Consider the following 24915-nt stretch of genomic DNA (forward strand, 5'->3'; position numbering starts at 1 on the left):
TTATATATATAAAACAGTGTGTGAGTTTCCATTACGTACTACTCAAACAGTAATGTATTTTAAATGAATTGCAGGATGGCATACGACACTGAGGAATGTATGCCAGGTATCAGATAAATGCTATCCCCATTTGCTGGAAGCATCATAAGGAAGGAGGTGGTTATTGATATTACGTGCATTTGCGGTGGACCTGTCCACTAGCCTTGACATTTTAGAACAAAATGAATGGGGTTATTGAGATATGATACCTGGATTCAAGCTGTTCTGGGAACCATTAGTATTTCCACCATGTGATACAAAGGATATATAAGCGGACTGCCATAAACTTCTTTCAGATACAATCAGTGCTGCTAGGAGAAAGTTTTGCAAAACATTGGAGACAACTGCTTGTTCAATCAATAGACAGATTCAAAAGCAAACTCCATGGATACACTTGCATGTCAAAACTGATGGATTACATCTGAGTGACAGAAGGAAGGCAAGGCTGTAGCAATACCTCTCAGAACCAGATGTCTTGTCACTGACCACATAGGGCTCATAGGTCCACGAATGTGACTAGGGAGCTTAGTAATGGCTGTGGCTCAGCGAGAGTATATATGCTTGGTTGGTATGCAGTATGTCCCATGGTCTCTTCAGTACATATGTATCCTTTGGCCCAAGGAGGACAAATGACCAGTAGTTTAATCATTTCTGATAAAGCGCACACTTAATGTAGCTCCTAAGGTGCATGGAACCCGGACACACAGCTTTGGCAAAGAAATAGCTGGCATCGCCGCCCCAGACTTGTGCCCCAAACTAGGCTGTTGGTGCAATGGTGTGACCATACCCCCCTTCAGACTTAAGTACCCATTGCCTGATAGGGCATGCACAAGAAACTTGCGACCTACACAAGATGCCTGCCTCTTCCAGCCCTCCTGGTCCTTGGAGACTGTGGGGAAGGGGGCAGCAAGAGTCTCCTCCTCCACTTCTGACACCTCCTACCTCATCTCCAACTGCTCGGACTCTCCCTCTTCCTCCAGCCCTAGCTCATGCCCCTTGGGTAGCACAAAAGCCCATATATCACCCTTCCCCTCCCCTAGGTCAGCCTCTGGCCCTCTTGCCTCTGCAAGAAGATCCTGGCAGTATAGGTGAATGTGTCAGTTTTAATTTCTCTCAGTTTCTCATTCTTTCCAAGCTCAGTTCTTCACATTTTTCACATCAGTCCTCATGAAAATTCATAACCCATTTTAGTGTGAATCTCTCCAAAATGCACATATTTGTCTGCAATTCTGCCTAATGCACATTTTGCAAAACAACTTCCCTTTATATACTACATTTTCCCATGTTGTTTTCACTAATAGATGCGCGCACGCACGCGCACACCCGGGTGGTCCACTGTGGTCTTTCTCTCAAGGTTTCATGGTCTTTTATGGCAGCCCTCAGCAACATTTGATATTCCCCCACAGCCCTTGCACTGCCTTCCTAAAGCCAGGTAAGCAAGGCAGTGGGCTTTGAGAAGGAGGCACAAGGGCTTTGATGGGGTCCTGGAGTCCTCCCATCTCCTTCCCAAAGCCAGCATCTTGCTTACTCAGCTTTGGGAAGGTAGAATGAGAGCTGACAGGGGGTCAAATGTTGGCCTTGTTCACCCCCATTTGCACGACAAGGCAGTGTGAGGCCCACAGGCTTCATGTCAAAGTACCCCTGTGGCCCACTTGATATGAAAAGTTGGGACACACACAGAGATATATATGCCCACTTTGCATATACCTCTTTATAGGTGTCGCATGGTTGGAGAACTGCATTGCAAAATTTGCAGAAATGAGAATTTTGAGGGACAACTGTGTTTCGGTTTGTGTGTGGCTTTGGGAAATGAGAATTCTTTAAGTTTACCGTAAAACATGATCTGAATCAAATATCTTCCCCATCCATTTCAAGGTACAGTGGGACCCCACCCAGCTTGGGAATCCCTGAACCAAATGCAACCATAGCTGAGTGGAAGGATCCATGCAGAAGTTCGATCTGTGACATGTCCAGTTCAAAGGATCAGGTAGCAGATGATAGGAAAGACCTCTGAGCCTGCAGAGCTGCTTCTAGCCAAGATTGATGATACCGGACTGGATGAATGAATAGTCTCACCTGGAATATACAGAGAGCAGTTTTCTATGTGGCAAGTATGGATTGACTTGTTGGAAGGAAGGAAGGAAGGAAGGAAGGAAGGAAGGAAGGAAGGAAGGAAGGAAGGAATAGCAGATCTTTCCCATATGATCCAATGGGAAAGACAAGACTTGGGGATACTGATCTCGATCACCAATGAAATGTGTTGATAGGTGGAGTGCTGTGCTGGCAGTGATGCACCATATCTATCTAAACCTCAGCCTTGCTTGTCTCCCAGTACAGCCAGATCATCTGCACTACCCGCTCAAGTTCTGCTGCATTTGATTGCAAACAGCAAGCTATAATACAGGCCCAGCCACTGGCACCACCTCAACAGAGAGGGGAAAGAGTCTAGGAGTAGTTCCTGATCTCTGCTAGTTCCAAGAGGATCAGTGCTTCAAGGATGCATACTGGATGCTCTCCTCCGATTCAGAGTCTGTTTCAGCGTCTACATAGGTGGGGCGAGGCCGTGGGCCCAGGTTCACCAAGGATGAGTAATGCAGTTCCTCTTCACTCTTGTTCACCACGTTCTCGTAGTCAGGTTTGGTGTCTCCCTAAAGCAGAAGGAGATACAAGTTGAGGGGAAGGAGTGTAGCTTAGTGGTGGAGCAGAGGGTCTACTCTAAAGGCAAAAGGTCTCAGATACAAGCCCTGGCATCACACAGGGCTGAGAAAGAACCCTGGCTTCAAATTCCAGAGAGCTGCTACCAGGAGACCACAGGTAGGCAATGTGGTATCCTCCAGATGTAATTAAACCCCACTTCCCATCAGCCCAAGCATGCAGGACCATTGGTCAGGGATGATGGGAGCTGTAGTCCAACAGCATCCGGAAGGCACTCAGTTGGGGAAGACTGCTCTACTGTGTTAGAGAGACCCAGGGTTACACTGAAATGAAACTCCAAAGAAGGTCAATATATGCCCATTTTTCAAAATGCAGTATTTGGATAGAGTTGTATGGGGGGGTATCAAAATGTTGCAGTTTGCCTGTTTTGATTGGATAACTGAATGAATGAATGAATGCATTATATAAACTGGAGTACATTTCATTGCATGTCATCTACCAACCTTAATACGTCAATTGTTGGCTAGTATATTGCAGAAGCAAAACTGGTGGCGGCTGCATAAAAACTGTCCTGTGAGATGCTGTCAAATAGTGACCTCTATTGCACAGCTGAGGAACCTGTAGTCCTTCCAATTCTGTTGGACTACAGCTCCCATCATCCTTGGCCATTGGGTGCTCTGGCTGGGGCTGATGGGAGCCGGAGTCCAACAACCTCTGCATCCTTGCTCTAATACTTATAGAATATCATAAATGGTCAAATATTAGCTGCTGCTAGATTATAGCTGTTAAAATCATGCCTAATATCAAACACTGTCCGCTGCTGCAGGTTTCCATTGTCAGGTATTATCTTCTGCATGCCAGGTGCTGTCAGAATCCCGACAGCTGCAGAGAATGTCCATTATCAAAATCTGTGGAAAAGAAATGCTGACAACAAGGGTGGCGTTTGTTTGATCTTTGCAGCGCACACAAAGCAAGCTGCCTTCTACTGAGTCAGATTGTTGGTCCATTTACTGTACTTCAGTGTTGTCTGCAAGTACTGTCTTTCCAGGGTTTCAGACTAAGAATGCTCCCCAGCCCTCCCTGGCCCTTTATCAAAGCTCAGTAGCATAGAATCTGCCTTGCATGGCAGGTTCAATTCCCAGCATCTCCAGGGCTGGGAGATAGTCCTGTCTGAAATCCTGGGGAGCTTCTACTAATCAGAATAGACGAGGGGTAGGCAACCTAAGGCCCGTGGACCGGATGCAGCCCAATCGCCTTCTCAATCCGGCCCACGGACGGTCTGGGAATCAGCATGTTTTTACATGAGTAGAATGTGTGCTTTTATTTAAAATGCATCTCTGGGTTATTTGTGGGGCATAGGAATTTGTTCATATTTTTCCCCCAAAATATAGTTCGGCCCCCACAAGGTCTGAGGGACGGTGGACCGGCCCATGGCTGAAAAAGGTTGCTGGAATAGACAATACAGAGCTAAAAAGGCCAATGGTTTGGCTAGGTTTAAGGCAGCTTCCACCCAAAGCCTTGGAATATTTCGTAGAAACCACCTACACATTTTTCAGGGTGCTCACTGCAAAATTAAGGGCTAACAGCTTGGGTTTTTTCGTGTGTTTTTTTAAGGACCACAGTTTTTCATGATACTACATCTGCATTCCCACCCAGCTAAGCTACAACAGGTATCTCTGTGCAATTGATAAAACTTACACATTTTGGATTTAGTGGTTAGGCTTCCTGGATGCAGCAGAGCATCCTTCCCCACCTCAGTCCCCTCCAGACATCATTGGAGTGTAACTCCCACCAGCCCCAGCCAGAATAGCCAACAATCAGGGGTGGTGTGATTTGTAGCTTCATTCGAAGTGCCAATTAATACAGATCTAGGTTTGTTCCCCTTCCCCATCTTTAGGGCAGGTCTTCCGCATGCCCCAACACTTTTATTAAACAGTTGCTTGATCAGACTTCAAGAGATTTCTCTCTTCTCTCTCCCATCTCACCACTATGGCAAGGAAAGCCTTCTTTACCTATTGAATTTCTGCTTCTCGTGCAGATAGCAGAAGGCACTGGCATACTGTAATGATTTAAAAAAGTAGCACAGCTAGTAGGAGATGCTGTTGGCAGTGCATATCCCTGGGGCCGTGTTACGCTCTGCAGAGATTCTATCTGGGCCTTACAAAGGAAACACATGCTCGTCTTTTTTAAGAAAAATGGTTTTCACTTCAAGGGTGACGATTTCTTGTAAATTGCCAACAAGGGGGTGGGACAGCATAAGAAACCAGAAGCTGAATCAGGACAGCATGGCCCTGTGCATTAGCAAGCCTGATGATATGAGTTTCAAAGCAAATTAAAATTTAAAAAATAAATGGTACCCACTCAGTTCAGTTTTCACTTGTCCTAAAACAAGTGCCATGAGCAACAAATCACTATGAAGGCAGTTCATTATCTATCCAGAAGTGGATTACCTGGGAAGGTTAGGGATGGTTTACCTTTCTCTCGTGGTTGTGACATTAGCCCAGCTAATTAAAGGTATCTGGCATTTTATTTTGCCAGATTTGGGTGCTCTTTGTTTTTGAAGGTCCTTTAAAACAAAAACCACCTTCTCAAGTTGCTTTACAAAAACAGGGTGGGATTAAACCTGACTTTTTCATGACTCCAAAGGAGGCTGCTACTAAGGCAACTTCCCTAATCTGATGTTCTCCAGCTGCTTTGGACTACAACTCCCATCATTCCTAGTCAGCATGGCCAATCATCAGGCATGATGGGAGTTTTAGTCCAAAACAGGTGGAGGGTACCAGGTTGGGGAAAATTGCATCAGGGCTTCCCCTGTTCTGTTCTTCTCACCACACACCTATTCTACAGCTGACCACAAAGTTGAGAAAAATATTCTAGTGACAGCTTGAATTCCCTGTACTAAACTGAAAGCCGCAATTCTCTCTCTCTCTCTCTCTCTCTCTCTCTCTCTCTCTCTCTCTCTCTCATATATATATTTTGCATTTAATTTTCTGTTTCACAATTTAAAATTCTCATTTTACACCCTTGAGATATCCATGACTTCCATTCTTCTCTTTCCATGGTTCATTTTACGTATAATAAATCCCTGCACATTTTACAAAAACTATACCAATCGGTGTTCCGTTATTGCATCCATCAAAACTTATTTGCACTGTTGAATTTCTTTTAATGCTGACAGCGTACACAGTTATTTCCCATATATTCAATAAACGTTTATTGAAAGCCGCAACTCTCTGTGATGCTTTAAAAGAGGCAGACATGTTGCTCTTAAACCTGTTTCTCTACAGTGTGAGTCAAACTGCCGTTTGCAGTCTGAATGACAACCAAAGTTAGTACAATACTTGAAACATTGGTCATGCTTGTGTTGGGACCAGACCCCTTTGAAGCCCCTACCTCCACCTTGCATGGACCAAACCTCACAGCGTTTTGGAGTTATGGGGGACCCCTTGGGAGGACACCCTCCGTGGTCCTCTTTCCCTCGGTGAGTCTATTCCTCACCACAGCAACTCTAGGGTTCTCTGGTCAGTGGAGAACCTGCTAGGATGTGGGCCCCTGGGATACGTCCAACCATATGTCCAGACATGCCAACCATAGGAGATCATGGGCTACAATACTGGGGAAGCCAGGTCATTCACACATCCCATGGGATTCTGTCTTACAATGAAGATGTACCTTTGTGGGGAGCTCGGGTTTCTTTACCACACTGTAGATCACGGCATCATCCAAAGGCTGTGGTGCTTTAACACTGTAAAGAATTGAAGTTTCCAGTTAGAAAAGCATTCAGAGTGTGGAGGAGGAATTTAGTGCTTAGGCTGCATGAATGCAATATAGCAGCCTTTGTCAACTTTGTACCCTCCATTAGACCTCCATTAGAACTCCCATCATCCCCAGCCAGCATGGTCAATGGTGAAGGATGTTTGGAGTTGTAATCTACATCCAGAATGCACCATGTTGTAGTAGATTGTTGATTTTCAGTGGGTGGGTCCCTTATTAACTTTATACACTTTCCCATACACAGGAGATGAAGTACCAGATGCAAAGAAGAACTGGGGTTGCTGAGTCTTTAATCATCATGCAAACGATGTGGTTTCAGGATGGGGACATTTTCCCCACCCACCACATGAGAAGCTGTACCAACTGAAATCCCCTCTTCTACACCAGTGATAAACTCACAGGAGCTCTGGTGACCTCCTTTGTATCTGGTCCATCATAGGGAAGGAAGGAGAGAGAAAATATGGGCATTGGCAGTGTATAAAGGTAAAGGGACCCCTGACCGTTAGGTCCAGTCGTGGCCGACTCTGGGGTTGCGGTGCTCATCTTGCTTTATTGACCAAGGGAGCTTCCAGGTCATGTGGCCAGCATAACTAAGCCACTTCTGGCAAATCAGAGCAGCACACGGAAACACCATTTACCTTCCAGCCGCAGTGGTACCTATTTATCTACTTGCACTTTGACGTGCTTTCGAACTGCTAGGTTGGCAGGAGCAGGGACCGAGCAACGGGAGCTCACCCTGTCGTCGCGGGGATTCGAACTGCCAACGTTCTGGTCGGCAAATCCTAGGCTCTGTGGTTTAACCCAGAGCGCCACCTGTGTCCCTTACAGGCAGTGTATAGGAAGGGCCTATTCAGTGGTGGCTCCTTGCATGTGGAAGCCCCTTCCTACTGCAGTTCATCTAAACCCATCACTTGTCTGACTCCCCCTTCTTCCAAAAAAAGGCAACGTATGTACCACAGCTTCCCGCAACCCTCTAGTCTGCTCCCCATCATACCTGGCATAAACAGTGCGTTCCTCGGACAAACTTGGAGGGAACCTGAGCGCCGCATAAGAAATTGAAGTTTCTGCACCCTGGTTCAGGAATCCAATGGAGCCATCTGCTCCATTTTCTCTCAGCCTGTTGTTACCATTACACAGTTTTTCTCCCTTGGCCTAAGAAACAAAGCAGTGTTTACTCTCTTGCCTAGGACACCTTCATTTTCTCTGCAGGGACATATATTCCACCTGCCCACCCACACCTCCATGCAAAGGATGAGAGGCTCCTGTGCGTTTTGAGATGTATTTCACAGGGTGTCCCATGTGTCACTCAGGGCTGAGAAAAGCCACCACTCCTGAAATTCAGAGCTACCCTGCCTCTGACTGTAAAGATGGAACATAGTCATTGTGGCTAGTACTGACTGATATCTCCCATGAACTTATCTAATTCTTTTTCAAAGCAAGGGGACGGAAAACCAATTCCCACTGCACCACAGTCCCAAGCGCAAGGCTGGAGGGATGACTTCCAGAGGTTGCTACTTGCCACAAGGGAGAAGAAGCAACCACAGTCATCATACTTGGGACTGTGGTGCAGCTTCATCTAATTTGTCCTGTTAATTCATGCTGATCGTCACGACTGCCAGCAACATCTAGAGGTCATTGGCTGGTCACAGAAGCAGTCATGTCACTTGTTATTTGCAAACAGATTCAACACCCTCACCCTCCAACAATGTAATTGTCAGGGAACTGCCATCGGAGGAACAGGTGGGGAAAGGGCTCACGGAGGCTGGAAGGGACGCAGCAGCTGAAGCAGGAACCAGCAGGGGGAGAGGTGGGTCTCTGGTGGAAAGTCTCACGGAGGCTGGGAGAGACCCAGCAGCTGAAGCAGGAACCAGCAGGGGGAGAGGTGGGTCTCTGAGGGAAAGCGAGCAAGAGGGAGGGGTCAGGGACATGTCCAGCGAGAACAGTGGGGAGGTGTCTGAAGCTCCCATAGGGAGACCCACTCCTCGCCGGAAACTGTCACGCCGCGAGTCCAGAAGACGTGTTTCCGTTAAGGAGCTTTTATGCTGGAAATGATTCCGAAAGCAACCACTGTCGGAATCTGCAAGCGACTAGAGCAGACATGTCTGAGGAGCTCTGTCACACACAGAGGTTTGTGAACTTGCACAGACTCTGAGGGACTACGATTTTACGCACAAGCAGCTCATCATCCCATCACAGTAATGATGCCAGTGGAAAATAAGACTTAACCTTCTTCACAAAAAATGAGCCTGATCTCCGTGCCCTTCCAGTGCCAGGGTCTAATGTTTTCTTCCTGCAATGGTAGAAAAGATACAGTTCTGTCCCATTGGGGCAGTTCACCAGAAGACTACCAGCACTTCCAAATCCCTTCACCAAACAGAAGGTGTGTCTGATTTATAGAAAGTTGATAGGCATTATTTAAACTGTCAGATCATTGGTCAATCTCTTCTGCTACATATTTTGGAAACTGGACTATCTGTCTGCTCTCTACAGGTTTTCCCAGCTATCAAGCTATCATTGCTAAATTCAGCATGAGAATTCTCACGGTGGGGTAGTGGTTTTTGTCATTGTTGGGATGCCAAATGCCCTTCTGAATCAAGATGGCAGACTGAAGCTGGACATGGGTATGACTTTGATCATTTTTTGCCATAGGTTTGGCCACCTCTCCAGATTTCATCACAAAGCTTAGCATGAGGTATCAAGAAGTGAGGGCAGGAGGCTTCATCAAAGTTTGGGTGCCAGGAGCCCCTATGAAGCAGGATGGCAGGCCCAAATGTGACTTGTTTGATTTTGGGCATGATGGGCCACTACACTATCCATTTAAAAAACACTTTTCTTTTCTTTTATTTTCTTTTTACAAATTCCTGGGCAATGCCAGACATTACCCACTAGTTATTTACAGTTACATACTGCTTACATGCCAAAATGGCTTCTAAGCAGTTTACAAGAAGAAGAAGAAGAAGAAGAAGAAGAAGAAGAAGAAGAAGAAGAAGAAGAAGAAGAAGAAGAAGAAGAGTAGTAGTAGTAGTAGTAGTAGTAGTAGTAGTAGTAGTTTGGATTTGATATCCCGCTTTATCACTACCCGAAGGAGTCTCAAAGCGGCTAACATTCTCCTTTCCCTTCCTCCCCCACAACAAACACTCTGTGAGGTGAGTGGGGCTGAGAGACTTCAAATAAGTGTGATGAGCCCAAGGTCACCCAGCAGCTGCATGTGGAGGAGCGGAGATGCGAACCCGGATCCCCAAATTACAAGTCTATCACTTTTAACCACTACACCACACTGGCTCTCAATTCGAATATAAAATCCATACATAATTAAATGCACAATAATACAACGCCAACAGAACAGGGAAGCCTACCTCCTTCAGAAACACCACCAGTTAATGACCTGCCTGGGTCAAAGAGGCTCTCCCCACCAGCGGCGTAGCATGGGTTGTCAGCGCCCGGGGCAAGGCAAGTAATTTGCGCCCCCTAACCCCTAACCTGCCACCGCTGCCAGCTTCTTCTTGCTGCTGCCTGGGCTGGTCTGGTTCTCTCCGGCGCTCAGCGCTGCGCTGGGCGGCCGCTGCACTGTCCCTCCCCCAGATAGTCCCTCGCTCTCTCTCCGCACCGCACGCCTGGCACCCACCCCCTCCACAGTGGGCAGCGACCCAGCGGCTCGGATCTGATTCGCACAGCCAGCGCTGCAGTGAGAGAGAGTGAGTGAGCCAGGTAGGGGCAGAGAGCTGCGAGTGTGAGCACCCCCCCCGATGTTGCGCCCGGTGCGGCCGGCACCCCCTGCACCCCCACGCTACGCCACTGCTCCCCACAACCACTTACCATCTCTGCACCACGTGCAACAGCAATCCCAGGAGGAAAACCGCAAATAGGACACTGCCCAGGCCAATCAGGGCACGCTTCAACACAGTAGCTCTGCTGTCTACATGACACAGAAAGGGAGAAAACGCAGAATTTGCAACACCTGGCTGTAACGGCGAAGAGATTGTTGCCTGATCCCAAGCAGGCTTTTGTTCAGATGCACACTGAAGTCCACCAGGTTCCTCTCCTTGGCATCCATCTGCCTTGCAAGCAGTGAGAAGGGCCTGAGCTCAGCTGCAGAACATTGGCTTTGCATGCAGAAGGTCCCAGGCAAGGCTGTGTATACCCACTTTCTGAACCCCACCACCACCATCTAGTGCTCTGAGTGGCTGGGTTTGCTGCCATGTTTATTTCCCACAATAACTCTGACACTACAGCAAATCTGTATAGATTAGCAGTGGGGAACCTCTGGTCCTGGGTTCAAATACAACCCTCCAGAACTATCTGTCTAGCTCTCAAGACTCTCCTTTGCCGATGCTCCTTGGTCAGGTCACAATACTCTCCCAAAATCACAGGTTGTTGGAAATGCATTGGCCATTATATCCATGGATCGTCCTTCCACAATAATTATCAACATACAATTCTTGACAAAGGATGGTCATGCAGCTACTAAAACAACATTTTGCAAGGTAGAATTCTTGACCTGCCATTAATAACTACTCTAAGGTTACCAGACATCCCCGTTTCCCAGGGACAGTCCCCGGATTTACAAATCAGTCCGCATACAAAATCCTATAATTCCTATTGAAGTTGAAAAGTGTCCCCGGATTCATTGGAAAAAATCTGGTAACCTTAAACTACTTACAGGACACAGTGATGCCCATGGGTGGTGACTCCTGCTCAGAGATGCTATTGGAAGGTTTGCAGTGATAGGATCCTGACTGGTCGACCTGGATTTTCTTAAGCTGAAGTATCTTGGAAGTTTCCTGGAGCCTCTGTTTGTTCCAGTACCATGTGTAAACATCAGCTGGTGGGGAGGCATCATTATCGCATTTCAATGAGACACTCATTCCCTCAATGATAGCATCCTGGGTGCTCAGGAGTAAATGGACATTGCGAGGCCCATCTGCCAAGAAGAAAGCAGGGAAGATACATTCAGCACAGTCCAGTATTTGTCTTAAGGCTCTCAATATGACTCAAGGGTTGCTGGTGCCCTTTGGGGCTTGTAGAGCAGAAGACAGAGAGAGACCAACAGTAGGTGAAGCCAGAGCTATTGAGAGGCAGATCCAACTTTTTACCTTGAATTTTGCCCCCATCCTTTTTCCCTGCTGTGTTCTAGAAAGGAAACAATGAAACTAAGGAGGATGGAAAGGACAGCTCTGGTTCTAATTAAAAGGCAAGGGTTGAAGAAAAGATCTTGGAAGCTTGTCCTCAGCTAGAAGCAATGCTTGGAGGACAGGCAGGGTGATGTGCCATTTGGCGGGGTGGGGATGCTCCCTCAGGTAGCAATAGCTGCCTAAGCAGACCCCACCTGCCCCACTGCCCCAATTTATAGGGGTGAAGTGGGGCTGGTATTGACCCTGATTTCAGCTGAAATCTCACTGAAATTGGACAAGCTCTTGTGAAGTACACAATATCTTGCATGGTTTCAGGCTAGATCTTACCCAAAATTGGGGAGATCTCGCCTGAAATCAGCACTTCTCCACCAGTGAAGGAAATGGCAGGGAGGGTGGTGGAGGCAGCGGTGCCAATGGCAGGGCAGAGTGACACTTTCCATTTTGACTCAAGCAGTGAGAATGGATGGGCCACCCCTGAGGACAGAGTAAGGGAATCAGGTACTCGGGGTGGGGTCCTCATAAGCCATCTTCAGGAGTCTCTCCTTTCCATACTCACAACGGACACTCAGCCAAACTGGTGAGGACTTTGCTGAGCCTACTTGGTTGCTTGCTGCACAATAGTAACTGCCAGAATGCTCAGGGGTCACTTTTGGGATGGTCACCGTAGAGTCCAGCTGCAGCTGTTGCCCTTCTTTGTACCATATGTAGGTGAGCTCCTGGGGGTTGGCATCTCTCACTTCGCATCTCAGCTTAACAAAGCTGCCTTCTTTGATCAGCCCCAGGGGTTCTCGCACAGCTTTCACATCCTTGGGACCAACTGCAGGAGGAGAGACCAAAGGGGATGAAGTTCCCCACCTGCCCTCGCACCTGAACACACATGCAAAACCCGCCACACACACAACAACCGCTGAATACAGATTCCTCTGCAGTAAATCTGAGTGATCAACCTCAATTTTCAGCTTGAAAAGCACATGCCTGCTGCACTCAACAGCCCTGCTTTGGGCAGTTGCCTTTTTTAAATAGTGCCAACAGTGGGTGCTCACCCCTTGAGGAGCATCAGAAAAAAACATTCTCCAAAATCTTTCTGCCATAGCAGGTCTGCCTGTGTAAGGTGTGACTGATAATGGCTCACAATTTCTATAGGCAAGCATCCTGGCCTCTGTCATGTATAAGGCTGCTAACAACTTGGGATCTCAGGTGTAAGATCAGTCTACGCTAAGAGGCTCTATATGCCAAAGAGTACATCCTTCTCATGATTTGGCTAAGTTATTTAAGTTGAACCTGCAATTCTCCAAACACGTAGTGGAGCCACGTAGCCTGTGTGGCTCAAGTTTGCGAAATGACTGCACCTGCCTTCCCATAACCTCTCCCTCTGCTTGACTGGTACATGTGTTCCAGGTTTTCCAGTAGCATTACTTACAGAGTGTTGTCACAGAGACGGGTGCAGATGCTGTACAGCTGATCTCGTTGCAAACTTGACATTTGTAAATGCTGACCTTTTCAGGTGATGCAGTAAAGGTGTACAGTTCCTGATTACGACTTATATGTTCCCCTGACTTGTACCAGTTATACTGTTTGGGACTGGGGTTACTGCTGCCCACAGAGCAGTTCAGTAGGACAGTGTCTCCTTCTGTTATGGGCTGACGGCTATTAAGGGTAAGCTGGACATTCTTGGGAGCATCTGGAAAATCAAATCAATGCTTTTTTTTATTCCTGAGAAACATCATCCATGATGTGCGTAGTTGAGAGATGTGCACAATAATCATTCACACACAAAATAGCAAAGAATGAGCATAAATTCCCATAAATACAAATGTTACACATTGACCAGTTAATATTGATAATCTCCAAGTTGTTTATGTGCACAGTTTCTGGTCATTTTCCAGAAGTATTTCATTTCTACATTTATACCCACTTTCCAAAAGTTAAGAGTTATATTCACAATAACATGGGAAAGGTTGCAGCTTAAAGATTGTAGTTCAATCTCTGACGTCTCCCACAATCTACTGGGAAGAGTTACTGTCCCCACTAGGCCTGGAATCCTGAGCTGTTTGTTTCTTTGAATAAAGAGTTAACTTCACTGACATCATGTGAGTTATTACTGACCAGCTCCTGGCACCTGCCCTGACAGAATCGCTACCCAATTTCCCAGTCCCACTAGCATGATCAGCATCATTCAAATATCACCAGCAGAAGCATGGGAGCAGTCAACACACATGGGCTGCTAGTCTGCCACACTGTGGATGCTCCCAGGTAGAAATTATGTAGGAGCAGGTGAGCAAGAAATTGCTTATACGGAAAATGCAGTGGTGGCCTTGCACATTCAGATTTACAGCCTTTAAAAGGAAGGGCCATAGCTCAGTGGTAGGGCATCTGTCTTGCATGTGGAAGGTGCCATGTTCAATCCCCAGTATCTCCACACAGGGTTAGGAGAGTCTCCTGCATGGAACTTTGCAGAGCCATGGCCAGTTTAGACAACATAGAACTAGATGGGACCAGTGGTCCTACTCTGTATAAGGCAGCCAACTCTGTTCTTAACTGAAGGATTCAATGGCCTTAATTCACTCTACACTAGCCAGCAAAGAAGGATCATGAACATGGAGAACATCAATAGAGGAAGGTTGGTGGTGCCCAACTCTCTCCATAAGCTCTAACCAGAGAGTAAAGGATTCACCCTCCACCTCCGCCAGCATGGTATTCAAGGGCTGTGCACAAGCAGGATTGGGACAAAATTCACTCAAGGTGGCTGGTGCTACTATCCCAATTCAGCTTGCAGAAATCAAGCAGAGCTGCTCGTTTATACAAACAGCCTTGCTTGACCTCTCATTGCATCCCAAGGTAAGAGCTTCAGGACAGCCCATAGGAATCAGGCCAAAGGCCCATCTCACAGTGGTCAATAACCAAGATGCTTATGGGAAGTCCTTAAGCAGGACATGAACACAAGAACACTGTCCCCACTTGGGATTTCCAACACATAGCCTCTGATGGTGGAGGTACAACAAAGCTGTCATGTCCAGCTGCCATTGCTAACCTTCTCCAGCAAATACACCCAACAGTCTTTTAAATTTGTATATGATGTGCCACATACTTTGCATGCAAGTGATCAATATTCCTGGTACCTCCAGGGTTTTTATCAGGATCAGGTGGCAGCTGATGCACAGCACAGCTATGACCCTGCCAGTCAAAGTCCAAGCTACAGACCCTTCACTTCCTGAAACTGAGGTTACTTACACTGAACGTCCAGGGTGATGGATGAAGATGTTGAATTTCCAATGGTGTTCCAGGCTATGCAGTAATAGGTACTGGAATCTCTGGCCTGGATCGCCTCAAAATGCAGCTCCTTGTCAGTTCCAATTATGTCAGACTCCCTATCTTTATACCAACCATGGCGGTTGGTGGCAGGATTCCCTCGGGAAGAGCACCGCAAAACCACGTTGTCCCCTTCTTTGATTCTCCCTGGTGACACGTCAATCTTCACATCCTTTGGTGGATCTGGGGTACAGAAATTATGGACACTTAAATCAGGACTCTTGTTTCAGGGCAAGAAAATGTGTGTGCTTCCTTGGGGGACAAGAGAACTGTGAGAGAGTAACGTGTGTATTCAGGGATTGGTGAAGGTAGCAAAACTGGCCCCACCATATGGAAGGGTGAGTCAGCCCACTCCAGGAGGGACATTTTGAGATACTGTTAGAAGACAGATCATTACTATGCTGATGGTGACTGTTGTTGGCATCCACCTGTCTTGAGAGACAACAGAGCGTGCTTCCGTGGGTTTAGTCAAATCACTGCATTAGCAGCATCAAAGTGACCTCCATATGGTGCGAGCCTGGGCAGTGGGTATGGAGGTCCTGGGCTGCCCAGATTACAAGACCCCCTTCTCCGACTTGCTGATGTTGTCCACAAGAAAGCAGAGCAGTATGATTGGCACCAGCTTGACTGCAGGAGTTGCCAGAAGGAGGCACCATCTATACAAGGCACCATCTAACCGTCATAGGGACACCACTCTGGATCAGAGTTTTCCTTCTCCTAGATGGGCTACGTTCCCAGGGTTGATGAGCCCATCTGCCCCTCACTCCCCTCTACAGCAAGTACAGAAACCATCTGCTTGACCATTGGACCCACTTTGGGCTCATCTGTTCAGTCTGCCAGAGCTTGTCTCCACACACAGGTGGTCAGAGTATGACTACCCTTTTATCATCACCATTGACTGCCATCTCTGCTACCACCGTGTCAACAGAATCACTACTGCCACCTCTACTATATCATCATCATCGTCAGTTAATTAATTGGTGGTGATTATGATGTTTACTGCTGTGGTATTAATTTGGCCAACCATTATTTATTTACAGTATATATTTTCATCCCACCTTTCCTCCCAGGAGCTCAGGCTACTACGTGTGGTTCTCCACCTCCCCATTTCATCCTCACATCAATCCTGTGAAGTAGGCTAGGCTGAGAAATGGTGACTGTGGTCCAGGAACTCCCAGTGAACTGCATGTCTGAGTGGGGATTATAATCCTGCTGCTGGAGATCCTGGTCCAGCATGCCACATTAATCAGGGTGAGTCAACCCAACCCCAGGAGGGAGATTTGGGGATAGCATTAAATAATTTTCTCATCATATCTGTTATTTCTCATTTGGGGGTGTTGGGAAAGTCCACAGAAAGGTGTTCAGATACTGCAGTTCGGCACCTATGGGGTTAAATGAGGCCATGTCTATGCTTCCTCCAGACCCAGCCAGCCACCAGCCAGCCCTGGATGCAACCCTGCCCATCTTTGGAGAAGAGAAGAGTTTGGATTTGATATCCCGCCTTTCACTCCCCTTCAGGAGTCTCAAAGCAGCTAACATTCTCCTTTCCCTTCCTCCCCCACAACAAACACTCTGTGAGGTGAGTGAGGCTGAAGGTGATTGGACTTAAGATTGTATTCTAAAGGTACATTTTATGCAAGACCGATGATTTACAAACTATATTGGTGTGTGTATAGCTTTAAACAAGCTTTTTCCTGTTTCCTGTCCTGATAGTCACACAGTGCATGAAAATCAGGAGGAGAAAGTAGTTCTCTTCTGAAATAAGAAAAGTCCCTCAGAAGAGGAAGGAAGAGGCGAGTAATGTCTGTAAATCTTGATGGTCATCATTCACCAGCCCAACAAAGAAACTCACACTGGACATTGATGGTCAGTTCTGAGCTACTGGATCCAACTGTGTTTTCAGCTGTACAACAATAGACACCAGAATCTTGCTCTCCTACAGAATCAAATTCCTTTATTGAGCTCGTCCATTCATATTTCCGCATATCCTTCCAGTACCATTGGTATGTAACTTCAGGGTTGCTACTGTTGACTGTACATGCAAGAGAGAGTTTCTCCCCTTCTCGGACTGTGATTCCAGGCATAGCGCTCAGCTTAACTCTTTTGGGACCATCTGAAATAAGAAAAATATGGAAGTCATAAGTACCATCAGAAAGTGACAGCAGCTGCAAGGCTGGAGGTCCTAGAATATAATCAGGGACCCTTAATTATAACCCCCTCCCATCTTGCAAGGATCCCCTCACATTTTGTACTCAATAACAGACATCCTTTCAAATGTGACAATCACATGCTTCTTGCTATTGTAAATGCCTAAGCCAGAGCCCACCATCCCTCACAAGATTGAGAGTTCAGACGATGGCTTTTCAGATGTTTCCTGGTCATTGACCGTATTAAAGATATTTGATTTGATTTGATTTGATTTGATTTGATTTGATGGCTTTTCAGAGGAACAGAATCTTCTGCAGTTCAGGCAGAATATCTTTTTTCCAGATTTCCCCCACATAGCCCAGTTTCATCCCCCCTGAATACTCACATTTCACCTCCAATGTCATGGTGCTCTGGGATATCTCTGTCCCACTGTGGCTTTTCAAAGTGCATGTCAGCGTTTTCCCATGATCCTCCCAAGTTGGAGTAAAACTCAGAACAGTCTGGACTTTTCCATCTCTATTGGTTGTTTTTTGGGAAGACATACGACTCTCCTCCAAGCCGCTGAAAGTCAACATAATTGGCTCATCGGGGCAGTGGTAAAATACCCAGCAGGTCACTGTCACTGGCCACTGTTCTCGGATTTGTGCCATTCTGCTTTCTATCTTGGGTTTGGGTGGTGACACTGCATGCAGAAAATTAAAAAGGGAAATTCCAAGTCATTGATCAGGGAAAGCTGTAGACCAGAGATGGAGAACTTGTGACTCTCCGCATGTTCTTGGACCCCAACTCCCATCAGCCTCAGCCAGCATGGTCAGGGGTGATGGGGGTTCTAATCCTGCAACTTCTGGAAGTTTAAAGGTTCCCCTCCCTGATCTAAGGGGAAGCTGTTGAGCAAAGAAGAGCCTTGATCATCTATCCAAAAATGGCAAGAAGCATCCAGGCCTATTTTGAACCCCTTCTGTGATGCTGCATGTTAGCATAGTTATACCTGCCTCTGAGTTGATATTTGTCAAATGGACATTTGCAGAAATGATTTTATTCTTTTTTTGTAGAACTTGCAGAGGTGGTTTTCTTGATTTGAAGTTCATATGAATTTTTTATTTTATTTTTAAAAGCTGAACTTGTGTATATAGTATCCCTATATTTATCTTGCATGCCAATTCAGGGCCTTCAGGCTATAAAGCAGATTATAAATTTGTTACGTAGTAAAATAAATGAATAAATATTTGATTCTTTTTGCATAACAAAGTGCTGTGAGAAACTCAGCACTAGATACTGGCAGGGCAAATAAGAACACAGTGCATTGTATCTATAGTAGTTAATCTACTTAGGTCCATTATTTTCATTGGGTCTACTCTGAGTGGACTAACATTTGATGCAACACAATGTAGCTGATGAATGACACATTAGTTTCACACAAAGATATGGCATGGCTGCCTAGCAAATACATTATTAGTATCATTGAACAAACCCTTAGGAAGGGATTCCAGAAATGTTCTTCAGTTACCAGTCTACCCATTACTATTAGTCTACTCTTGAGATCCCTTCCAGTTCCATAATTCTTTGATTCTATGACTCCTATGGGATTATAATTACAGCATAAGAAAAGTGAAAGTTTAGGACTCCACCCGAAGACCTATTTAATGAATGTTCATCTTTATAGTGGTATCTTGGGTTACATACGCTTCAGGTTACAGACTCCGCTAACCCAGAAATATTACCTCGGGTTAAGAACTTTGCTTCAGGATGAGAACAGAAATTGCGCCGCAGCGGCACGGCAGCAGCAGGAGGCCCCATTAGCTAAAGTGGTGCTTCAGGTTAAGAACAGTTTCAGGTTAAGAATGGACCTCCGGAACGAATTAAGTTCTTAACCCGAGGTACCGCTGTATTTCCTTGCATTAAACTTGCACAGAGTATATCCTTGTTGACCATTTGTTCTGATTTGATCACAGGGCAGTTATGCATCTGTTATTCATATTGATTTCTTTATGAGGTATTTACTCATCTTCCCACATTAGTCATTTGCTCACCCCACACATTTCAGTGCATGACCCTGTCACTTGCCAAGCTACAGAAAGGCTGATTCTTTTAAAAAGTGAATTCTTTCACTAGGGCAACAGAGCACTTAAAAGAGCATAAATCTACATTGGTGGTATGCACTTGAATCTCTCCCACAGAACAGTGACAGTCTGGAGGTGCCCTTAGCTTCCAGACTACTTGACCACTTTCGCAAGAGTGGAGAACAAATCATCTCTGAAAGTTTCTTACCGTTAACATTAACAGCAGCAGCAGCAAACCACTTGTCTAGGATACGTTTCATTCCGACGAAGCCATAAAGTCTTGCTCCATATGTGCCACTGTCATTTTTCTGAAGATGAGAGATCTTCAGACTGCAGTTTCTGCTGGTTAAATTCCCAACAAACCTCACCCGATCCAGAAAGTGGGGACTTGTTGGAGTCAGGTACTTCTTTGGGGTCGAAGAGCCATTGTATAACATGATACCAGTATAATCTTTCAGATTGTCTTCATACTTAGCGTCAAAATACCAAATCAGGAAGAAGTTGTCAACCCGAACATTCTTATATGTTTGATCGATCTTGCATGGAATCAGAATACAGGATCCTTCCCACGCAGCCAGATTATTCGGTGCAATAGTCAACATATTTTCATAACCCAAGATACCTAAATCGGAGAACAACATGTGATATTTTGCTCAGCTGCCACCATGCATTCAGAAGGATGTTGAAAATGATCTGAAGGCAGTGCTCTCTAATCAAAACTAAACTAAACTTCTGACTACCTCTCCAGACTGGTGGCTTTTTTGCAGGAATATTCTGAAACATGTCAATAGCAATGCAACAGTGGGGGATTTAAACTGGACCATTGACACATCATCAGAAGCACTTTTAGGGTGGCAGGAGTGGTGTGGTCCCACTGAGCACTACCCTGCAGGGGGCATCAAGACAAGGTTTCAGAATGGAGCTACAGAGGTGGGGTTCGTGGAATTTTAGTGTCACAAAGGGCACTGCTGAAATCTGCGAGACAAACATCCACCACTGCCTTCTCCTCATTCTTTTCTAAAGACCAAAGAGAGCAGTGGTGCTGAAAAAATACCAGAAGCCCAATTTGCTTTTGTTGGCACAAATAAACCTGCATCACACATCATGCATTACCTGGAAGGAAGAGCAGACAAAAGAAGCACCTCATTGCGGATTCATTCAAGGGCCAAATCTGGAAGCAAGGGGGTGGAAATGGATTATTGATTCATTCAGTAACAGTTATTTCCCATCAAAAATATATTCCCAGAGTCATAAGAATGTGTATGGAAATGTGCTTTTATGCACCTTGGTGGAAGGAGGAGAACCTGTCACAAGCTCTATTCCTGTCTATTGAGCTTCTTCTCCCATAGTACTCCTATGGGAAGGGCTGTAGCTCAGAGACAGAGCACATGATTTGCATGCAAAAGTCCCAGATCCAATGCCTGTCATCACAAGGCATGGAGAGATTCCTACCTCAAGTCCTGGAGATTTGCTGCCAGTCAGTAGGCAATATTGACTTGAATGGACAAATGAGCCCGTGTGGTGTAATGGTTAGAGTGCTGGACTATGACTTGGGAGAACAGGGTTCAAATCCCCACTCTGCCCTGAAACTCACAGGGTGACCTTGGGCCACTCACCATCTCTTCGCCTTACCTACCTCACAGGGTTGTAGTGAGGATGAAAGGGAGGAGGGAACCATGTGCACCACCTTGAGCGCCTTAGAAAAAGAAAGGTGGTATAGAAATGTAATAAGTAAACAATAAATAATACCAATGGGCTGACTATGTGTATGGCACTTTTCAATGTCCCTAACTACCAGGAAGACAGCCGTCTCCAGTAAGCATAAAGGATGGGGGGGGGGATACAAATTCAAATCTATTATGTTCACAGGAGCCAGAAAGTTTTGCATGCTGCTGGGAGTTGTCTTTGAATTTTATCCTTGCTTTCATAAACAATAAAAATCACCAAACCAGTACAAAAGAAAATTAATATTTTGTTTCTTTAAGCAGATTATTGGAGGAGGGGTCACCAAAGCAACTCCCCAAACCGCTTTCTGCCAATCAGCTAATGTAGTGCCCTTCCTATTTAACAGTAGTGTTTCCAGAGATTTCAATACTTGTTGTCCAATCACTATAGAAATTTCTGCAAAGACCACAGTCCAAAACTCTGACACTTTGTCCTCCACCTGACCTGAAATTACCTTGGCTCCTTATATCCCCTCCAACAGGATCTCTAATTAGACACCTTCGTTTGAAACAGTCTCATAGCAGTCTTATACCATTTTTGCATTATTTTCAATGCATGTTCTCTCTTGGTAGATAAAATGGATGTCAATGGGAACCTTAACCACATAGAAGTCCACCCATTGTCTTCAATCAAAATATTCCAGTCTGACTCCCACATCCATTTCAGGCCTTCTGCAGAGCCCATATCAATGATCAGAAGTAGGATATAAATAGGAGACACCAACCTGTCTACTTCACCCTCAGAGCTCAGAAATACTAGCTTGAACAGCATGAGAGCAAGGAGACTTCTTAAGAAAATTTCCAAAACAATGCAGCTATATTGCAAACAGAACTTACGATTCGAAATAAGGAGAAACCAAAATGGACCAATTTCACCAGCCATAGTGAACATGCACTGAATTTGCCTTGCAAAATTGAAAGCCCCTTTTCAAACTCCTGCCTGTTTCGATCTGGCCACTGACAGCTACTGCTTCTCCGCCATGCTGAGATGCTGCAGGAAGTACAGTGAAGCTTGGATCAGAAGACTTAGACATGGCAGGCCCTGTGACGTCCCCCCTATGAGTGCAGGGCAGGGCAGGGGTCTCAGGCTGCCCCATCAGCTGTCCATCTTGTTTTACTTTGCCATCAGCCCCATCCTGTCTCTGTCTCCTCTTTTTCGCAGAGGCAAGACTCAGCAGACTGAGCTGCTCTACTAGAGTTCATCCTCCCCTTGCAATAAATAGACTTTGCAACCTATACGCCTGCCCACGCCAGTTGTAGCATCCCTTACAGAGTCAGGCCATCAATAGGATGTGCAGCTATACCCTCCGACATTCCTCAGATGAAAACAGGGACATTCTATTTCACATCAGTTTCTTTGCTTGAGCATTTCCTCCTGATCAAGTACAAAAGTTATTAGAGGAAGCAAACAAAACTGAAGTATTTTAAGCACAGAAAACTTTGAATTTATGTATTGCATTTGGGAAAGCCGGGGGGGGACAAAGCCCAAATTAATAAATACAACTAACTGTGTGTGCATATACACACAAAACATGAACAATAAATGCAACATTGTAAAAATAAATCTTCTTCTTCTTTGGCGATCACTCGTAGCCGAGCAAGATTGTCTTCCATAGACACAGTTTTAACAATGAGTTGGTAAGTGACTGTGGAGGCCAATTCCGGACCCACATGTCCTTCCACAGTGAGGACATTGGTTTCTTGGGCCGGAGTTGATCACAGACAGACAGACAGACACATGGGTGAAAAGAGTTCTGAACTGAATTCAAAGGCTGCTTGTGGTTAGACCTCCCTAGGGTTGGGAGCGAAGTTTGGTTCAGTCTATATTTTAATGTTCAACTACCTACTTTTCATTTCCTGAAATAAAGTGTTGACCAAAACTCAGCTATCCTTTGGCCGTTCTCCAAATGCACAAGTCTTTCATCAAAACGCCCATTTAAAAGGCACATGGAGGGGGAAGTATGCATTAAAATGCATGTATTGGTAGGAATGACCACATTAAAAATGCTTTATGTTAGGTAAATTTGCTTGGAAAAATGTATCTATAAGGCAAAACGGCATACAAAGGTGTACAATTTTTTAAAAAGATACTTTAAAGGAAAAAAGCAAACAAATGTGGAAATGTGGCAAACCAAAAATTAAGATAGGATATATGAGAAATGGAGCGAAGCCAACTTCAACAAATCCGGCTACAGCATGACCTCCTACCAATCTGTCTAACACATGGGCCAAAGAACAGTTTGTATTACCTGTGTAGCTGTATCTTTAAGTGACGGGAATGGAAGGGTTTCCCCACCCCCACCCCACCCTGCTACACATTTTGACAGCATGATACTGGATCCAGATCGGAACCCAAGAGGCAGGGAGGAGTGCCTGTTAGAAGGCTTTAACTGTTTGCTTCAAATCTCAATCAGAATTGAGAGTCCCAAACCTACGCAACTGAGATAAACAAAATCTTGTTTCACTTTGCCAATTGCAGGTGAAGAGAAGCCACAGTGGGGGGTGAAGGGTTAACACTGCCTTGTTTCCTGATTGGGTCCCCCACAGTGACAATCTGTGTAAACAAACACACCTGCATTGAAAGGCACAGCTATGTAACATTTACATCTCCTTTACAGAGTTTCTCCCACCAGGGAAGTGATGGGAAATGTTTCCCCAACTAAAACCCTGTACATTGGGCTGCTGTCTGGAGGAGACAGTTTGCCCAGGGACCTGCCAAACCTACAGCCAGCCCTACATGGATCACAACTGCTAGTTGCCTTGTTCACACAATAGACTGAACAGAGGTGCCAGCTGCCTCTACACAGTACAAGGGTTTGCATGAAACAGTTTGCATGCGTTGATTTGCAAAGCTCCACTGTTGTGTACACAGACCCGACTCCCATTGAACATTAGATGTGAATATCTGCGAGTGGGTACAGCTCAACTGCCTAGCTACACAGGTACACAGATTGTACCCTTGCTGTGTGTCACCTGCGAACACCCCTGGTGAGACATCCCCTTATGGGTCATTCATCAAAAATCCCTTAGAAGATCAAAGCTCTCGCGTAAGAGTTATTTCCCTAGGAATCATTCATTTGTATTCCTACCTGATAGTGAAGATGCAGGCGAAGGCTGAGGAGCTCAGCTTAGCAGTGTTAAGAGTGCCCTTTCAGGGCTGAGTGCAGCTGTTTGCCAGGGTCCGATTCAGCCAAGGCATGGTGGACCAAAATAACAATAAACCCAGCAGCAACTAAGGCTGTGCATCTGTCACAAGAACTTCCCTCTTTCTACCCTGAGCAGAAGATCTGGGGGCATCTGGTTCTGCTGCTTCAAGCTTGGCTGAGTCTCTGCGGTTCAGGGTGAGGTATTTTTGTTAGAAGAGTAGCCTACCCACGTTGCTGTGAGTTTGAGACCGGAGCAATGCATGGCTGGTCAGCAGGAACCCCTGACAGCAGAGGACCATCCAGTGTTTCATTTAAGGAAGGGGTGGACCCAAACATCAGCTGCAGGCATCTGCCGGATTTCATGTGGGTGGCAAGAAGGGGGGGGTGGAAGAAGGAAAAACAGGGTAGCAGAGAGAGGGTAGCAAAAGTAACTCCATAGTGACCAACATAACATTTGTATGCTGCTTTGCATAATATTTTGTGTTTTAGCTAATATTATTGGAACTCCAGTTAAGATTAAACTGTTTGTGTGTTAACTGGCTTAATCCTCAAGCTGTATGTCATAGTTTAAATGCTTTCTTTTCACAGTGTTTTAAAACTGATGTGACCAATATAACAATTTTGGAGCCTCCAGAATTCCATACCTTCCAAGTGTCCCTATTTTCCAGGGACAGTCCTCGATTTGCGGAAGCCATCCCAGTTATTGATTTAATCCCAGATTGTCCTGCTTTTCTTTAGAACCCATGTCCCCAAAGACAAGTCTACAATTTAAGTACAATTGAAGACACCAGAGGGATGCAAGCACAGGATATACTGGACCCTTTGCCCTAGCCCTCCTCCCTTAACTGATGGTCAAACACAACTCCCACCCCCAATTCTCTTCCCCAACTTCATTTGGGCTCTATTACTAAAGGCGATCCAAGCTGAA

The 24915-nt window shown here is 45.7% G+C and overlaps 1 protein-coding gene across 2 annotated transcripts; it reads right to left on the reverse strand.

Moving 5' to 3' along the window:
* Positions 1-674: 674 nt before the first annotated feature.
* LOC309537088 (B-cell receptor CD22-like) lies at positions 675-24240 on the reverse strand. 2 transcript variants are annotated; one of them, XM_082231552.1, is made up of 14 exons: positions 23931-24240; positions 20231-20288; positions 19326-19739; positions 17443-17739; positions 16762-17022; positions 14832-15092; positions 13021-13281; positions 12157-12417; positions 11129-11389; positions 10285-10384; positions 8695-8758; positions 7463-7620; positions 6367-6439; positions 675-2687 (listed from the first exon to the last, which is right to left on the reverse strand). In XM_082231552.1, the coding sequence occupies exons 2-14, from the start codon at positions 20262-20264 to the stop codon at positions 2523-2525; spliced, it is 2610 nt and encodes an 869-aa protein (XP_082087678.1). In that variant the 5' UTR covers positions 20265-20288; positions 23931-24240; the 3' UTR covers positions 675-2522. The 2 variants fall into 2 exon arrangements, with proteins under 2 accessions (XP_082087678.1, XP_082087679.1); XM_082231553.1 differs by lacking the exon at positions 13021-13281 and having other exon boundaries at positions 23931-24239.
* Between the last annotated feature and the right edge of the window lie 675 nt (positions 24241-24915).

Source organism: Podarcis vaucheri (assembly GCF_965113315.1).
Source record: "Podarcis vaucheri genome assembly, chromosome: 7".
Classification (NCBI taxonomy): Eukaryota; Metazoa; Chordata; class Lepidosauria; order Squamata; family Lacertidae; genus Podarcis; species Podarcis vaucheri.